Source organism: Salmo salar, chromosome ssa03, assembly GCF_905237065.1.
Source record: "Salmo salar chromosome ssa03, Ssal_v3.1, whole genome shotgun sequence".
Lineage (NCBI taxonomy): Eukaryota > Metazoa > Chordata > Actinopteri > Salmoniformes > Salmonidae > Salmo > Salmo salar.
In genome coordinates, this window is record NC_059444.1 from 3745110 (window position 1) to 3758966 (window position 13857).

At 43.2% G+C, this 13857-nt stretch overlaps 1 protein-coding gene across 13 annotated transcripts in view; it reads right to left on the minus strand.

Annotated features, from left to right (window-relative positions):
• Positions 1 to 13857, minus strand: part of LOC106596460 (serine/threonine-protein kinase MAK) — a 53411-nt gene that overhangs the window by 16219 nt on the left and 23335 nt on the right. For 8 of the 13 annotated variants that reach the window (XM_014187763.2, XM_014187782.2, XM_014187777.2 and 5 more), the window contains 4 exons: positions 8480 to 8562; positions 8026 to 8173; positions 4034 to 4205; positions 832 to 999 (listed from right to left, as the gene is read on the minus strand). In XM_014187763.2, the coding sequence (XP_014043238.2) occupies positions 832 to 999; positions 4034 to 4205; positions 8026 to 8173; positions 8480 to 8562 (571 nt within the window). Of the gene's footprint in view, positions 1 to 831; positions 1000 to 4033; positions 4206 to 8025; positions 8185 to 8479; positions 8563 to 13857 lie in introns of all 13 variants that reach the window. The other 5 variants (XM_014187759.2, XM_045714410.1, XM_045714405.1 and 2 more) reach the window with 3 other exon arrangements.

The following is a 13857-nucleotide window of genomic DNA, read 5'->3' on the forward strand; positions in this document are numbered from 1 at the left end:
TACCCGTACGGCGGTGGGTCATTAATGAGGTTAGGGTTAACATGTATACCTGTACGGCGGTGGGTCATTAATGAGGTTAGGGTTAACATGTATACCTGTACGGCGGTGGGTCATTAATGAGGTTAGGGTTAACATGTATACCTGTACGGCGGTGGGTCATTAATGAGGTTAGGGTTAACATGTATACCTGTACGGCGGTGGGTCATTAATGAGGTTAGGGTTAACATGTATACCTGTACGGCGGTGGGTCATTAATGAGGTTAGGGTTAACATGTATACCTGTACGGCGGTGGGTCATTAATGAGGTTAGGGTTAACATGTATACCTGTACGGCGGTGGGTCATTAATGAGGTTAGGGTTAACATGTATACCTGTACGGCGGTGGGTCATTAATGAGGTTAGGGTTAACATGTATACCTGTACGGCGGTGGGTCATTAATGAGGTTAGGGTTAACATGTATACCTGTACGGCGGTGGGTCATTAATGAGGTTAGGGTTAACATGTATACCTGTACGGCGGTGGGTCATTAATGAGGTTAGGGTTAACATGTATACCTGTACGGCGGTGGGTCATTAATGAGGTTAGGGTTAACATGTATACCTGTACGGCGGTGGGTCATTAATGAGGTTAGGGTTAACATGTATACCTGTACGGCGGTGGGTCATTAATGAGGTTAGGGTTAACATGTATACCTGTACGGCGGTGGGTCATTAATGAGGTTAGGGTTAACATGTATACCTGTACGGCGGTGGGTCATTAATGAGGTTAGGGTTAACATGTATACCTGTACGGCGGTGGGTCATTAATGAGGTTAGGGTTAACATGTATACCTGTACGGCGGTGGGTCTCTTCTGGGGGTCCCACTGCAACATGTCCCTCATCAGAACCAGGGCCTCATTGGAGGCGTTGGGTACCAGCAAGCGCAGGCTGGTCGGGACACACTGGGGGAAACGGAAGTTCATCGAGGCTGCTAGGTTGTAGCCCTCGGGCCAGTCCATCTGATAATGGGAAGATGGAGAAAGAAAGTTGAGTACGCAACAACAACAAGAAAAAACAGCATCAACAGTAACAGGGCCTCCCGATTGGCGCAGCGGTCTAAGGCACTGCATTGCAGTGCTGAGGCGTCACTACAGCCTCAGATTCAATCCCAGGCTGTGTCGGAGCTGGCCGTGACCGGGAGACACATGAGGCGGCGCACAATTGGCCCAGCATCGTCCGGGTTAGAGGAGGGTTTGTCCGGCAGGGATTTCCTTGTCTCATCGTGTCACGGTTGTCGTAGGGTGTAGACCAAGACGCAGTGGGAAAATGTACACTCATCTTCTTCTTATTGAGTGAACATTTTTACATTTACATTTGAGTAATTTAGCAGACGCTCTTATCCAGAGCGACTTACAGTAGTGAATGGATACATTTCATTTCATACATTTTTTTTTTCATTTTTTTTTCTTCTACTGGCCCCCCGTGGGAATCGAACCCACGACCCTGGCGTTGCAAACACCATGCTCTACCAACTGAGCCACAGGGAAGAGTGAAGAAGGAAAACACATAAAACGTATACAAAACAAAACGAACTTGACAGTCTCGTCAGGCAAAACAGCTAAACAAGAACAACTTCCCACAAAATCAAACTCCTAATTATAGGACCTTCAATCAGAGGCAACGATAACCAGCTGCCTCCAAACTCCTAATTATAGGACCTTCAATCAGAGGCAACGATAACCAGCTGCCTCCAAACTCCTAATTATAGGACCTTCAATCAGAGGCAACGATAACCAGCTGCCTCCAACTGAAGGTCCAACCCCAATAAACTAAACATAGAAATAGAAAAGACTAGATAGAACATAGAAATATACTAACATAGAACAATGACTAACAAACCCCGGACTAATAAATCAAATACCCCCTCTACCTAAACACATACACAAAACACACCCTGAACGACATAAAACAAAGCACACCCTGCCACGTCCTGACCAAACTACAATAACAAATAACCCCTTTACTGGTCAGGACGTGACACATCGTGCTCTAGCGTCTACTTGTGGTGGGCCGGGCACCTGCAAGCTGACTTTGGTCGTCAGTTGGACGGCGTTTTCTCCGACACACTAGTGCGGCTGGCTTCAGGGTCAAGAAGCAGTGCGCCTTGGCAGGGTTGTGTTGAGACAAGATCGTAACTACTAATTCGACACCACAATTTAAAAAAATCACAGCAACAACAGCAACAGCAGAAACAGCAGCAACAACAGCAACAGTAACAGCAGCAGCAACAGCAACATTAACAGCAGCAACAGCAACAGCAGTAACAGTAACAAAAGCAACAGTAACAACAGCAACAACAGCAACAGCAGTAACAGCAACATTAACAGCAGCAACAGTAACAGTAACAAAAGCAACAGTAACAACAGCAACAACAGCAGTAACAGCAACAGTAACAGCAGCAACAACAGCAACAGCGGCAACAGTAACAGCAACAGTAACAACAGCAACAGCACAGTAACATCAACAGTAACAGCAACAGCAACAACAAAACAGTAACAGCAGCAACAGCAGTGATATCAGTAACAGCAAAGGCAGCAACTGTAACAGCAACAGCAGCAACAATAACAGCAGAAACAACAGTAACAACAGCAACAGTAACAGTGACAGCAGCAACAGTAACAGTAACAACAGCAACAGCAGCAACAGCAACAACAGCAACAGTAACAGCAGCAACAACAGCAACAGTAACAGCGGCAACAGTAACAGCAGCAACAGCGGCAACAGTAACAGTAACAAAAGCAACAACAGCAACAGCAACATTAACAGCAGCAACAGCAACAGTAACAGTAACAACAGCGGCAACAGTAACAACAGCGGCAACAGCAACATTAACAGTAACAACAGCAACAGTAACAAAAGCAACAACAGCAACAGTAACAGCAGCAACAGCAACAATAGCAACAGTAACAGCGGCAACAGTAACAGCAGCAACAGTAACAGCGGCAACAGTAACAGCAGCAACAGTAACATCAACATCAGTAACAGCAACAATAACAGCAACAACAACAGTAACATCAACAGTAACAGCAACAGCAGCAACAAAACAGTAACAGCAAAGGCAGCAACTGTAACAGCAACAGCAGCAACAATAACAGCAGAAACAACAGTAACAACAGCAACAGTAACAGTAACAGCAGCAACAGCAACAGCAACATTAACAGTAACAACAAAATCAACAGCAGCACAGTAACAGCAACAACAGTAACAGTAACAACAGCAACAATAGTAACAACAGCAGCACAGTAACAGCAGCACAGTAACAGCGGCAACAACATCAACAGTAGCAGCAACAATAAATTCAACAGTAACATCAGTAACAGCAATAATAACAGCAACAGCAACAGTAACAGCAACAATGACAACTACAGCAACAGCAACAGCAGTAACAGCAACAGCAGTAACAGCAACAGCAGTAACAGCAACAGCAGTAACAGCAACAGCAGTAACAGCAACAGCAGTAACAGCAAAAACAACAGTAACAGCAACACAGTAACATAACAGCAACGGTACCAGTAACAGTAACAGACAGTAACAGTAACAGTAACAGCAGCAACAGTAACAGTAACAGCAGCAACAGCAGCAGCAACAATAACAGCAGCAGCAACAGCAGCAACAGTAACAGCAACAACAGCAGTAACAGTAACAGTAACAGCAGCAACAGCAACAGTAACAGCAGCAGCAACAGTAACAGTAACAGTAACAGCAGTAACAGTAACAGCAACAACAGCAGTAACAGCAACAGTAACAGTAACAGTAACAGCAGCAACAGTAACAGCAACAACAGCAGTAACAGCAACAGTAGTAACAGCAACAGCAACAGTAACAGGAACAGCAACAACAGCACCAATAACATAAAGGGGGTGAGTAATAAAGTGAGTAGGTGAATGAGTGAGTTTAACACAAACGTGTATAGAAAGCCATGATAATGAAATGGACATCGACCACTGAATCTCTTCAGCAAGTGTGTGTGTGTGAATGTATATTCTTGCCCACCTTCTTCATGGTGCCCAGCACCTGGCAGATCTTGAAGATCTCATCCACCTCGCTGTTTCCAGGGAACAGAGGTCTGAGTGTGTAGAGCTCTGCCATGATGCAGCCCACTGCCCAGATGTCTATAGGAGAGCTATAGGACTGGGACCTCAGGAGAACCTCAGGGGCTCGGTACCTGGGGACGGGAGGAGACAGGAGGATCTGTCAGACTATACCACACACACACACACACACACACACACACACACACACACACACACACACACCAAAGTATTCAGACCCCTTCCCTTTTTCCCCCATTTTGTTGCGTTACAGCCTTATTGTAAAAAGTATTAAATAAATAAAAATCTTCATTAATCTACACACAATACCCGATAATGACATATCGAAAACAGGTTTTTAGACTTGTTCGCAAATGTATTAAAAATAAAGAACAGAAATATCTTATTTACATAAGTATTTGGACCCTTTGCTATGAGACTCGAAATTGAGCTCAGGTGCATCCTGTTTCCATTGATCATCCTTGAGATGTTTCCACCTGTGGTAAATTCAATTGATTGGACATGATTTGGAAAGGCTCACACCAGTCTATATAAGGTCCCACAGTTGACAGTGCACGTCAGAGCAAAAACTAAGCCATGAGGTCGAAGGAATTGTCCATAGAGAGCCGAGACAGGATTGTGTCGAGGCACAGATCTGGGCAGGGTACCAAAACATTTCTGCAGCATTGAAGTTTCCCAAGAACACAGTGGCCTCCATCATTCTTAAATGGAAGAAGTTTGGAACCACCAAGACTCTTCCTAGAGCTGGCCACCTGGCCAAACTGAGCAATCGGGGGAGAAGGGCCTTGGTCAGGGAAGTGACCAAGAGCCCGATGGTTACTCTGACAGAGCTCCAGAGTTCCTCTGTGGAGATGGGAGAACCTTCCAGAAGGACAACCATCTCTGCAGCACTCCACCAATCAGGCCTTTTTTGTAGAGTGGCCAGACGGAAGCCACTCCTCAGTAAAAGGCACATGACAGCCCGCTTGGAGTTTGCCAATAGGCACCTAAAGGACTCTCAGACCATGAGAAACAAGATTCTCTGGTCTGATGAAACCAAGATTGAACTCTTTGGCCTGAATGCCAAGCATCACGTCTGGAGGAAACCTGGCACCATCCCGACAGTGAAGCATGGTGGTGACAGCATCATGCTGTGGGGATGTTTTTCCGCAGCAGGGACTGGGAGACTAGTCAGGATTGAGGCAAAGATGAACGGAGCAAAGTACAGAGAGATCCTTGATGAAAACCTGCTCCAGAGCGCTCAGGACCTCAGACTGGGGCGAAGGTTCACCTTCCAACAAGACAATGACCCTAAGCAGAGCCAAGAAAACGCAGGAGTGGCTTCGGGTCTCTGAATGTCCTTGAGTGGCCCAGCCAGAGCCCGGACTTGCACAAAAAAAAAACTGTTTTTGCTTTGTCATTATGGGGTATTGTGACGTCATTAAGGGGTATTGTGTGTAGATTGAGGGGAAAAAATTATTTAATCCATTTTAGAATAAGGCTGTAACGTAACAAAATGTGGAAAAAGTCGAGGCGTCTGAATACTGCACTGTATGTACACACACACACACACACACACACTTGTTATTCCTGTCCTGTGTCTTCTGAAGGGATTAACCTGCGATGAGTCAGAATCATTTAATCCCAAATTAATTACTTAAAAATCATACAAATGTGATTTTTTCTGGATTTTTGTTTTAGATTCCGTCTCTCACAGTTGAAGTGTACCTATGATACAAATTACAGACCTCTACATGCTTTGTAAGTAGGAAAACCTGCAAAAATCGGCACTGTATCAAATACTTGTTCTCCCCCCACTGTAGGTTCAGCCCCACCTCACGTCCTGCAGAGATCTGCCTTTGTCATTCATGCTTTAAACTCACTAAGTAAACCACTTGAAGGTCAGAGGTTCACCATGTATATCTGAACTAACAGCTCTGAAATGATCTCTGCTGCAATTTGTTGTTGTTTTGTTTCTCACGTCATCTTCTTATTGTAATTTCTCTTTATAATTATTATCCAAAAATAATTTTTTTAAAAAAGAGGGGAAAAGTTCACAAGAAATATATTGGCAACTCAGAACCCACTGTTACAGCACCAGTCAACAGTTTGGACACACCTACTCATTCCAGGGTTCTTTTTTTTTTTTTTTTGGTTTTTTTTTTACTATTTTCTACATTGTTGAATAATAGTGAAGACATCAAAACCTATGAAATAACACATATGGAATCATGTAGTAAACAAAAAAAAGTGTTAAACAAATCAAAATATATTTTATATATTTTAGATTCTTCAAAGTAGCCACCCTTTGCCTTGATGACAGTTTTGCACACTCTTGGCATTCTCTCAACCAGCTTCAATAGTTAGTCACCTGGAATGCATTTCAATTAACAGGTGTGCCTTGTTAAAAGTGAATTTGTGGAATTTGTGTGTGTGTGTGTGGGGTGGGGGGGGGGGGGATACAGAAGATAGCCCTATTTGGTAAAAGACCAAGTCCATATTATGGCAAGAACAGCTCAAATAAGCTAAGAGAAACGACAGTCCATCATTACTTTAAGACATGAAGGTCAGTCAATCCGGAAAATTTCAAGAACATTGAAAGTTTCTTCAAGTGCAGTCGCAAAAACCATCAAGCGCTATGATGAAACTGGCTCTCATGAGGACCGCCACAGAAAAGGAAGACCCAGAGTTACTTTGATAAAATATACTTTGTACCACTACTAAAGGACACCAATAAGAAGAAGAAACTTGCTTGGGCCCAGAATCACGAGCATTGGACATTAGACCATGGAAATCTGTCCTTCCAAATGTGAGATTTTTGGTTCCAACTGCCGTGTCTTTGTGAGACGCAGAGTAGGTGAACGGATGATCTCCGCATGTGTGGTTCCCACGTGAAGCATGGAGGAGGTGTAATGGTGGGGGGATGCTTTGCTGTTGACACTGTCAGATTTATTTAGAAATCAAGGCACACTGAACCAGCATGGCTACCACAGCCTTCTGCAGCGATACGCCATCCCATCTGGTTTGGGCTTAGTGGGACTATCATTTGTTTTTCAACAGGACAATGACCCAACACACCTCCAGGCTGTGTAAGGGCTATTTGACCAAGAAGGAGAGTGATGGAGTGCTGAATCAGATGACCTGGTCTCCACAATCACCCGACCTCAACCCAATTGAGATGGTTTGGGATGAAATTGGACAGCAGAGTGAAGGAAAAGCAGCCAACAATTGCTCAGCATACGTGGGAACTCCTTAAAGACTGTTGGAAAAGCATTCCTTAATGAAACTGGTTGAGAGAACACCAAGAGTGTGCAAAGCTGTCATCAAGGCAAAGGGTGGCTACTTTGAAGAATCTAAAATATATTTTGATTTGTTTAACACTTATTTGGTTACTACATGATTCCTGTAACGGCCGTCATCAAAGGTAGTGGACCAAGGCGCAGCGGGTCTCGTGAACATCTTAAACTTTATTCAAGAGAACTCAAAACAAGAAAAAACGCACGACAGCCTAAACAGTCTTGCAGGCTACACACAGCAGTGCAAAAACAACTTCCCACAAACACAGTGGGAAAAAAGGCTACCTAAGTATGACTCCCAATCAGTGACAACGATGTACAGCTGTCCCTGATTGAGAGCCATACCAGGCCAAAACAAAGAAATACAACACCTAGAAGGGAACGTAGAAATATAAAAATAAGGACCATACAACTAACCCCAAAATCCCAACAACACAAACCAAATACACCCCTGCCACGCCCTGACCAAACTACAATAACAAATAACCCCTTATACTGGTCAGGACGTGACAATTCCATATGTGTTATTTCATCGTTTTGATGTCTTCACTATTATTCTACAATGTAGAAAATAGTTTAAAAAAAATATATATAGAAAAACCCTTGAATGAGTAGGTGTGTCCAAACTTTTAACTGGTGTGCAAATCAAACATCTTACCATCTAGTTGAGACGTATTCAGTGTAGGGAGGCTGGGAGCGTATCTCTCTGGCCAATCCAAAGTCAGCTATCTTCACCAGCTCTGGACCCATACAGAGCAGGTTCTCCGGTTTAATGTCACGGTGGAAATAACCTGGGGAAACGGAACCTATTGACACACTTTTATCATAAGAGCATTTGATGAGAGAGGGAACTGTTGGAATATCAATCACTGCTTCCCAATTTCAGTTTCTTCCCACATCTATCTTAAGTGTGCGCATTTTCTTATATGAATCCAATGCCTTCAAATGGAGTGAACGAACAACAAGTGCACACTTCAGGGTAAACGGAGATAATCAGGAGGTCCTGTTCAATTCTCTCAAGATCATAAAGACTCTACGACCCACCAGACACACCGAAGACAAACGTTAAAGTGACAGGAGGGAAAATGAGAGAAGAAGAAGAAGACTCTTACCGTGTTTATGTACAAACGCTAAGCCAGACAGAACTTGGAAAAGAATGTTTCTTATTTCATTCTCAGAAAACATCCTGTCTTCTCTGGCAACGGAGAGAGGAGAGAAGGAGAGAAAAAGAAGAGGATAGACAGATAAGGAAAATAAACGGCAGAGAAAACTGTGTCCTCGACGGAGGGTGATACCAACAGCCATGGATGGGCATGACTGATTGATTGATTTAAGAGAAACGGAGGTGCTCTCGTGAAAACCTTGAATATAGTCTGTTGTCCTGATATGATCTCATCATAGACAACTAACCGTGCATTTAGGCTTGGTAACGGTATCACTCACACCTCTCCATCCCCAAAAAAAGGAACAAGAGAAAACTAAGTCATCCCTGGTCTGGTGGACGTTATCATCAACAGTGGAGTAGTCATATTTATTTCATTTAACCTTTATTTTATCATCAGGGAGTCCACATTGAGAGTAAGGTTTATTTTTTTCAAAGTGAGCCATGCATGAACACAACTTATAAAATGCACATGATTCAAACATAAAACGTAATATAATACTACAAGCAATTTAAGAAGAATCCCATTCCTCAACACGGAGGACCTCCATCAACAACTTCATCTGCCCCGGGGGCACCATATACGATGCAGAAACGCTCAAAGCAGAAGTACCCAACTCAGTGGAGATTTAAAGAGACCTCCATCAACAACTTGATCTGCCCCGGGGGCACCATATACGATGCAGAAACGCTCAAAGCAGAAGTACCTAACTCAGTGGAGATTTAAGAGACCTCCAGATTAGTCTGTGGGTCTGGTGACTCCTGTGTCTATAATTTAACAGTGAGGGCCAGCCTACCTTCTGTTACAGAATGCAGTGGTGTGTACTGAACCTCGTCTAAAGCCGTAATGAATGTCTACTGAATGATTTGTTTTGTGGGCTTCTCTTATATTCCTCAAGGAGAAGCCCATACCCATATCTAGCCCATACCCATACCACGCCCATACCTAGCCCATACCATGCCCATACCTAGCCCATACCTAGCCCATACCCATATCTAGCCCATACCCATACCACACCCATACCTAGCCCATACCATACCCATACCACGCCCATACCTAGCCCATACCATGCCCATACCTAGCCCATACCATGCCCATACCCATATCTAGCCCATACCCATACCACGCCCATACCTAGCCCATACCATGCCCATATCTAGCCCATACCCATATCTAGCCCATACCCATACCACGCCCATACCACGCCCATACCTAGCCCATACCCATATCTAGCCCATACCCATACCACGCCCATACCTAGCCCATACCATGCCCATACCTAGCCCATATCTAGCCCATACCCATACCACACCCATATCTAGCCCATACCATGCCCATACCTAGCCCATATCTAGCCCATACCCATATCTAGCCCATGCCCATACCAAGCCCATACCTAGCCCATAACCATATCTAGCCCATAACCATATCTAGCCCATACCTAGTCCATATCTAGCCCATACCCATACCATGCCCATATCTAGCCCATGCCATGCCCATAACATACCCATATCTAGCCCATACCAAGCCCATATCTAGCCCATACCCATACCAAGCCCATACCTAGTCCATATCTAGCCCATACCCATACCAAGCCCATACCTAGTCCATATCTAGCCCATACCCATACCAAGCCCATACCTAGTCCATATCTAGCCCATACCCATACCAAGCCCATACCTAGTCCATATCTAGCCCATACCCATACCAAGCCCATATCTAGCCCATACCAAGCCCATATCTAGCCCATACCCAGCCCATATCTAGCCCATACCCATACCCAGCCCATATCTAGCCCACATCTCAAGTCAGTACATGTAGTAGCTACACTACAAAAGGTGCTAAGTAGAAACATAGGGTTCTGTGGTTTGTCTGCATACGGGAACCCTTTTTGGTGCTAGGTAGAACCCTTTACCCTCTATGTAGGGTTATCCATAGAAGCCCCTGTAAATGGTTCTACTTAAATGGTTCTACCCTTTTATATTTGAAGGGTTAGAACACTATATGAACGGTTCCACCAACCCTTATTAGCCTTTAAATTGTAACTCTTTACGACAATACATTACATCTATCATAAGGCCTTTCGTTGAGGGCCTAGTTATACCCTAACACAGTGGTGTTTAGGAAACTCCTGGTTTACAGGCCACATCAGGCCTGCAAGTCACATTATGCTGGCTTGCAAAGTTATGTGTAACTCCTATTGGAATCCAGACAGTGAGGATATCCAACAATTGCATTCAGAATGACTGTCAGGGTAGGTAAGATTCACCAATGAGTCTACCTGTCCTAAATCATTTAATGTGGAACAACCATCTCAGTAGCGGGTGCAAAAGTCCAACTACTAACAGTTTGGATTTGTTTAGAAAAATGTATATTATTTATCTTTGTGTAGCATAAGATTAAATCAACCAATCAATGTACTTCACATGACATGCAAATACACAGATATTGAAAAAAAAAAATCTGAAAATCAAACTGCAGTAGATCATGCTGGGAAATATGCTAATGATTTGCGTGGGTTTTCAGTGTTTTACTCTACACAGAGTCAAAATGACAATCACACTCAACTCTGGTTATAAACACTAACACGGGTTATTTTCCAATTTGCTGTGTACCATAAAATACACTACTGGTTCACTCATACTCCATTCTAATATCCTACTCTCTGCAACAACAAAATCACAAATAAATACTAATTTGAAATAAATATATCATGGCAAAGATTTTTTTAATTTTATTTTACCTTTATTTAACTAGGCAAGTCAGTTAACAATAAATTCTTATTTTCAATGACGGCCTAGGAACAGTGGGTTAACTGCCTTGTTCAGGGAGCAGAACGACAGATTTTGTACCTTATCAGCTCGGGGATTCAAACTTGCAACCTTTCAGTTACTAGCCCAACGCTTTAACCACTAGGCTACCCTGCCGATATCAACAATGTAAAATGATTAAGGGAATACCAGATACAGTTCAAGTCGTTAGTTTACATCCAATTAAGTTGTCATTAGGAGTCATTAAAACTTGTTTGTTTTTCAACCACTCCACAAATTTCTTGTTAACAAACTATAGTTTTGGCAAGTCGGTTAAGACATCTACTTTGTGCATGACACAAGTAATTTTTCAAACAATTGTTTACAGACAGATTATTTCACTGTATTACAATTCCAGTGGGTCAGAAGTTTACATACACTAAGTTGACTGTGCCTTTTTAACAGCTTGGAAAATTCTAGAAAATGATATCATGGCTTTAGAAGCTTCTGATAGGCTAATTGACATAATTTGAGTCAATTGGAGGTGTACCTGTGGATGTATTTCAAGGCCTACCTTCAAACTCAGTGCCTCTTTACTTGACATCATGGGAAAATCAAAAGAAATCAGCCAAGACCTCAGAAAAAAAGTCTGGTTCATCCTTGGGGGAAATTTCCAAACGCCTGAAGGTACCACATTCATCTGGACAAACAATAATACGCAAGTATAAACACCATGGGACCACGCAGCCGTCATACCGCTCAGGAAGGAGACATGTTCTGTCTCCTAGAGATGAATGTACTTTGGTGCGAAAAGTGCAAATAAATCCCAGAACAACAGCAAAGGACCTTGTGAAGATGCTGGAGGAAACAGGTACAAAAGTATCTGTATCCACAGTAAAACGAGTCCTATAGCGACATAACCTGAAAGGTCGCTCAGCAAGGAAGAAGCCATTGTTACAAAACCGGCATAAAAAAGCCAGACTACGGTTTGCAACTGCACATGGGGACAAAGATCGTACTTTTTGGAGAAATGTCCTCTGGTCTGATGAAACAAAAATAGAACTGTTTGGCCATAATGACCATCGTTATGTTTGGAGGAAAAAGGGGGAGGCTTGAAAGCCTAAGAACACCATCCCAACCGTGAAGCACGGGGGTGGCAGCATCATGTTGTGGGGGTGCTTTGCTGCAGGAGAGACTGGTGCACTTCAAAATAGATGGCATCATGAGGAAGGAAAATCTTGTCTTGAGATGTTGCTTCAATATATCCACATCAGGCAGGAAGTTAAAGCTTGGTCACAAATGGGTCTTCCAAATTGACAATGACCCCAAGCATACTTCCAAAGTTGTGGCAAAATGGCTTAAGGACAACAAAGTAAAGGTTATTAGAGTGGCCATCACAAAGCCCTGACCTCAATCCTATAGAACATTTGTGGTCAGAACTGAAAAAGCGTGTGCGAGCAAGGAGGCCTACAAACCTGACTCGGTTACACCAGCTCTGTCAGGAGGAATGGGCCAAAATTCACCCAACTTATTGTGGGAAGCTTGTGGAACATTTGACCCAAGTTACACAATTTAAAGGCAATGTTACCAAATACCAATTGAGTGTATGTAAACTTCTGACCCACTGGGAACGTGAGTAAAGAAATAAAAGCTGAAATAAATCATTCTCTCTACTATTATTCTGACATTTCACATTCTTAAAATAAAGTGGTGATCCTAACTGACCTAAGACAGGGAATTTTTACTAGGATTAAATGTCAGGAATTGTGAAAAAAACTGAGTTTAAATGTCTTTGGCTAAGGTGTATGTAAACATCCGACTGCAACTGTACACGCACAAATATTCCCATGTAGCTACACTTTAAAACACTCACACCTTTCTTTTAAAAACTGATCAGATGACTCAACTCCTGATGTTAAAGTTTAAACACGGAGGTAAACACTAATGCTCAAAATCATAAAAAAAATAACCCTTTTGCTTGAATAGTTATAAACAGCATTCCTTTCAAAGATAATTTTGACAGGCGGATAATATTGTATGTGACAACAGCGTTGTGCAAGCATTCAGAATCGACTACTAGTAGGCTATGCATTGTTATCCTATTGTAGCGAAGGGAGATGCAGGGACGCAAACCCAGGTCGCTGGAGTGAAAAGGCCTGAAACACCCTACACATCGCGCCAATAGGGTTAACCCACTCGGTGGGAATTTTAATGTGGATTATCGAGGATCGCTACAATATTCCGTCTCAGTGTCTCTTGTACCTTCAGTGAGAGGTCTCTAGCTGAGCTGGGTAACCTACCATGTTTATGGATAAAGGAGGTCTCTAGCTGGGGAACCTACCATGTTTATGGATAAAGGAGGTCTCTAGCTGAGCTGGGGAACCTACCATGTTTATGGATAAAGGAGGTCTCTAGCTGAGCTGGGGAACCTACCATGTTTATGGATAAAGGAGGGCTCTAGCTGGGGAACCTACCATGTTTATGGATAAAGGAGGTCTCTAGCTGGGCTGGGGAACCTACCATGTTTATGGATAAAGGAGGTCTCTAGCTGGGGAACCTACCATGTTTATGGATAAA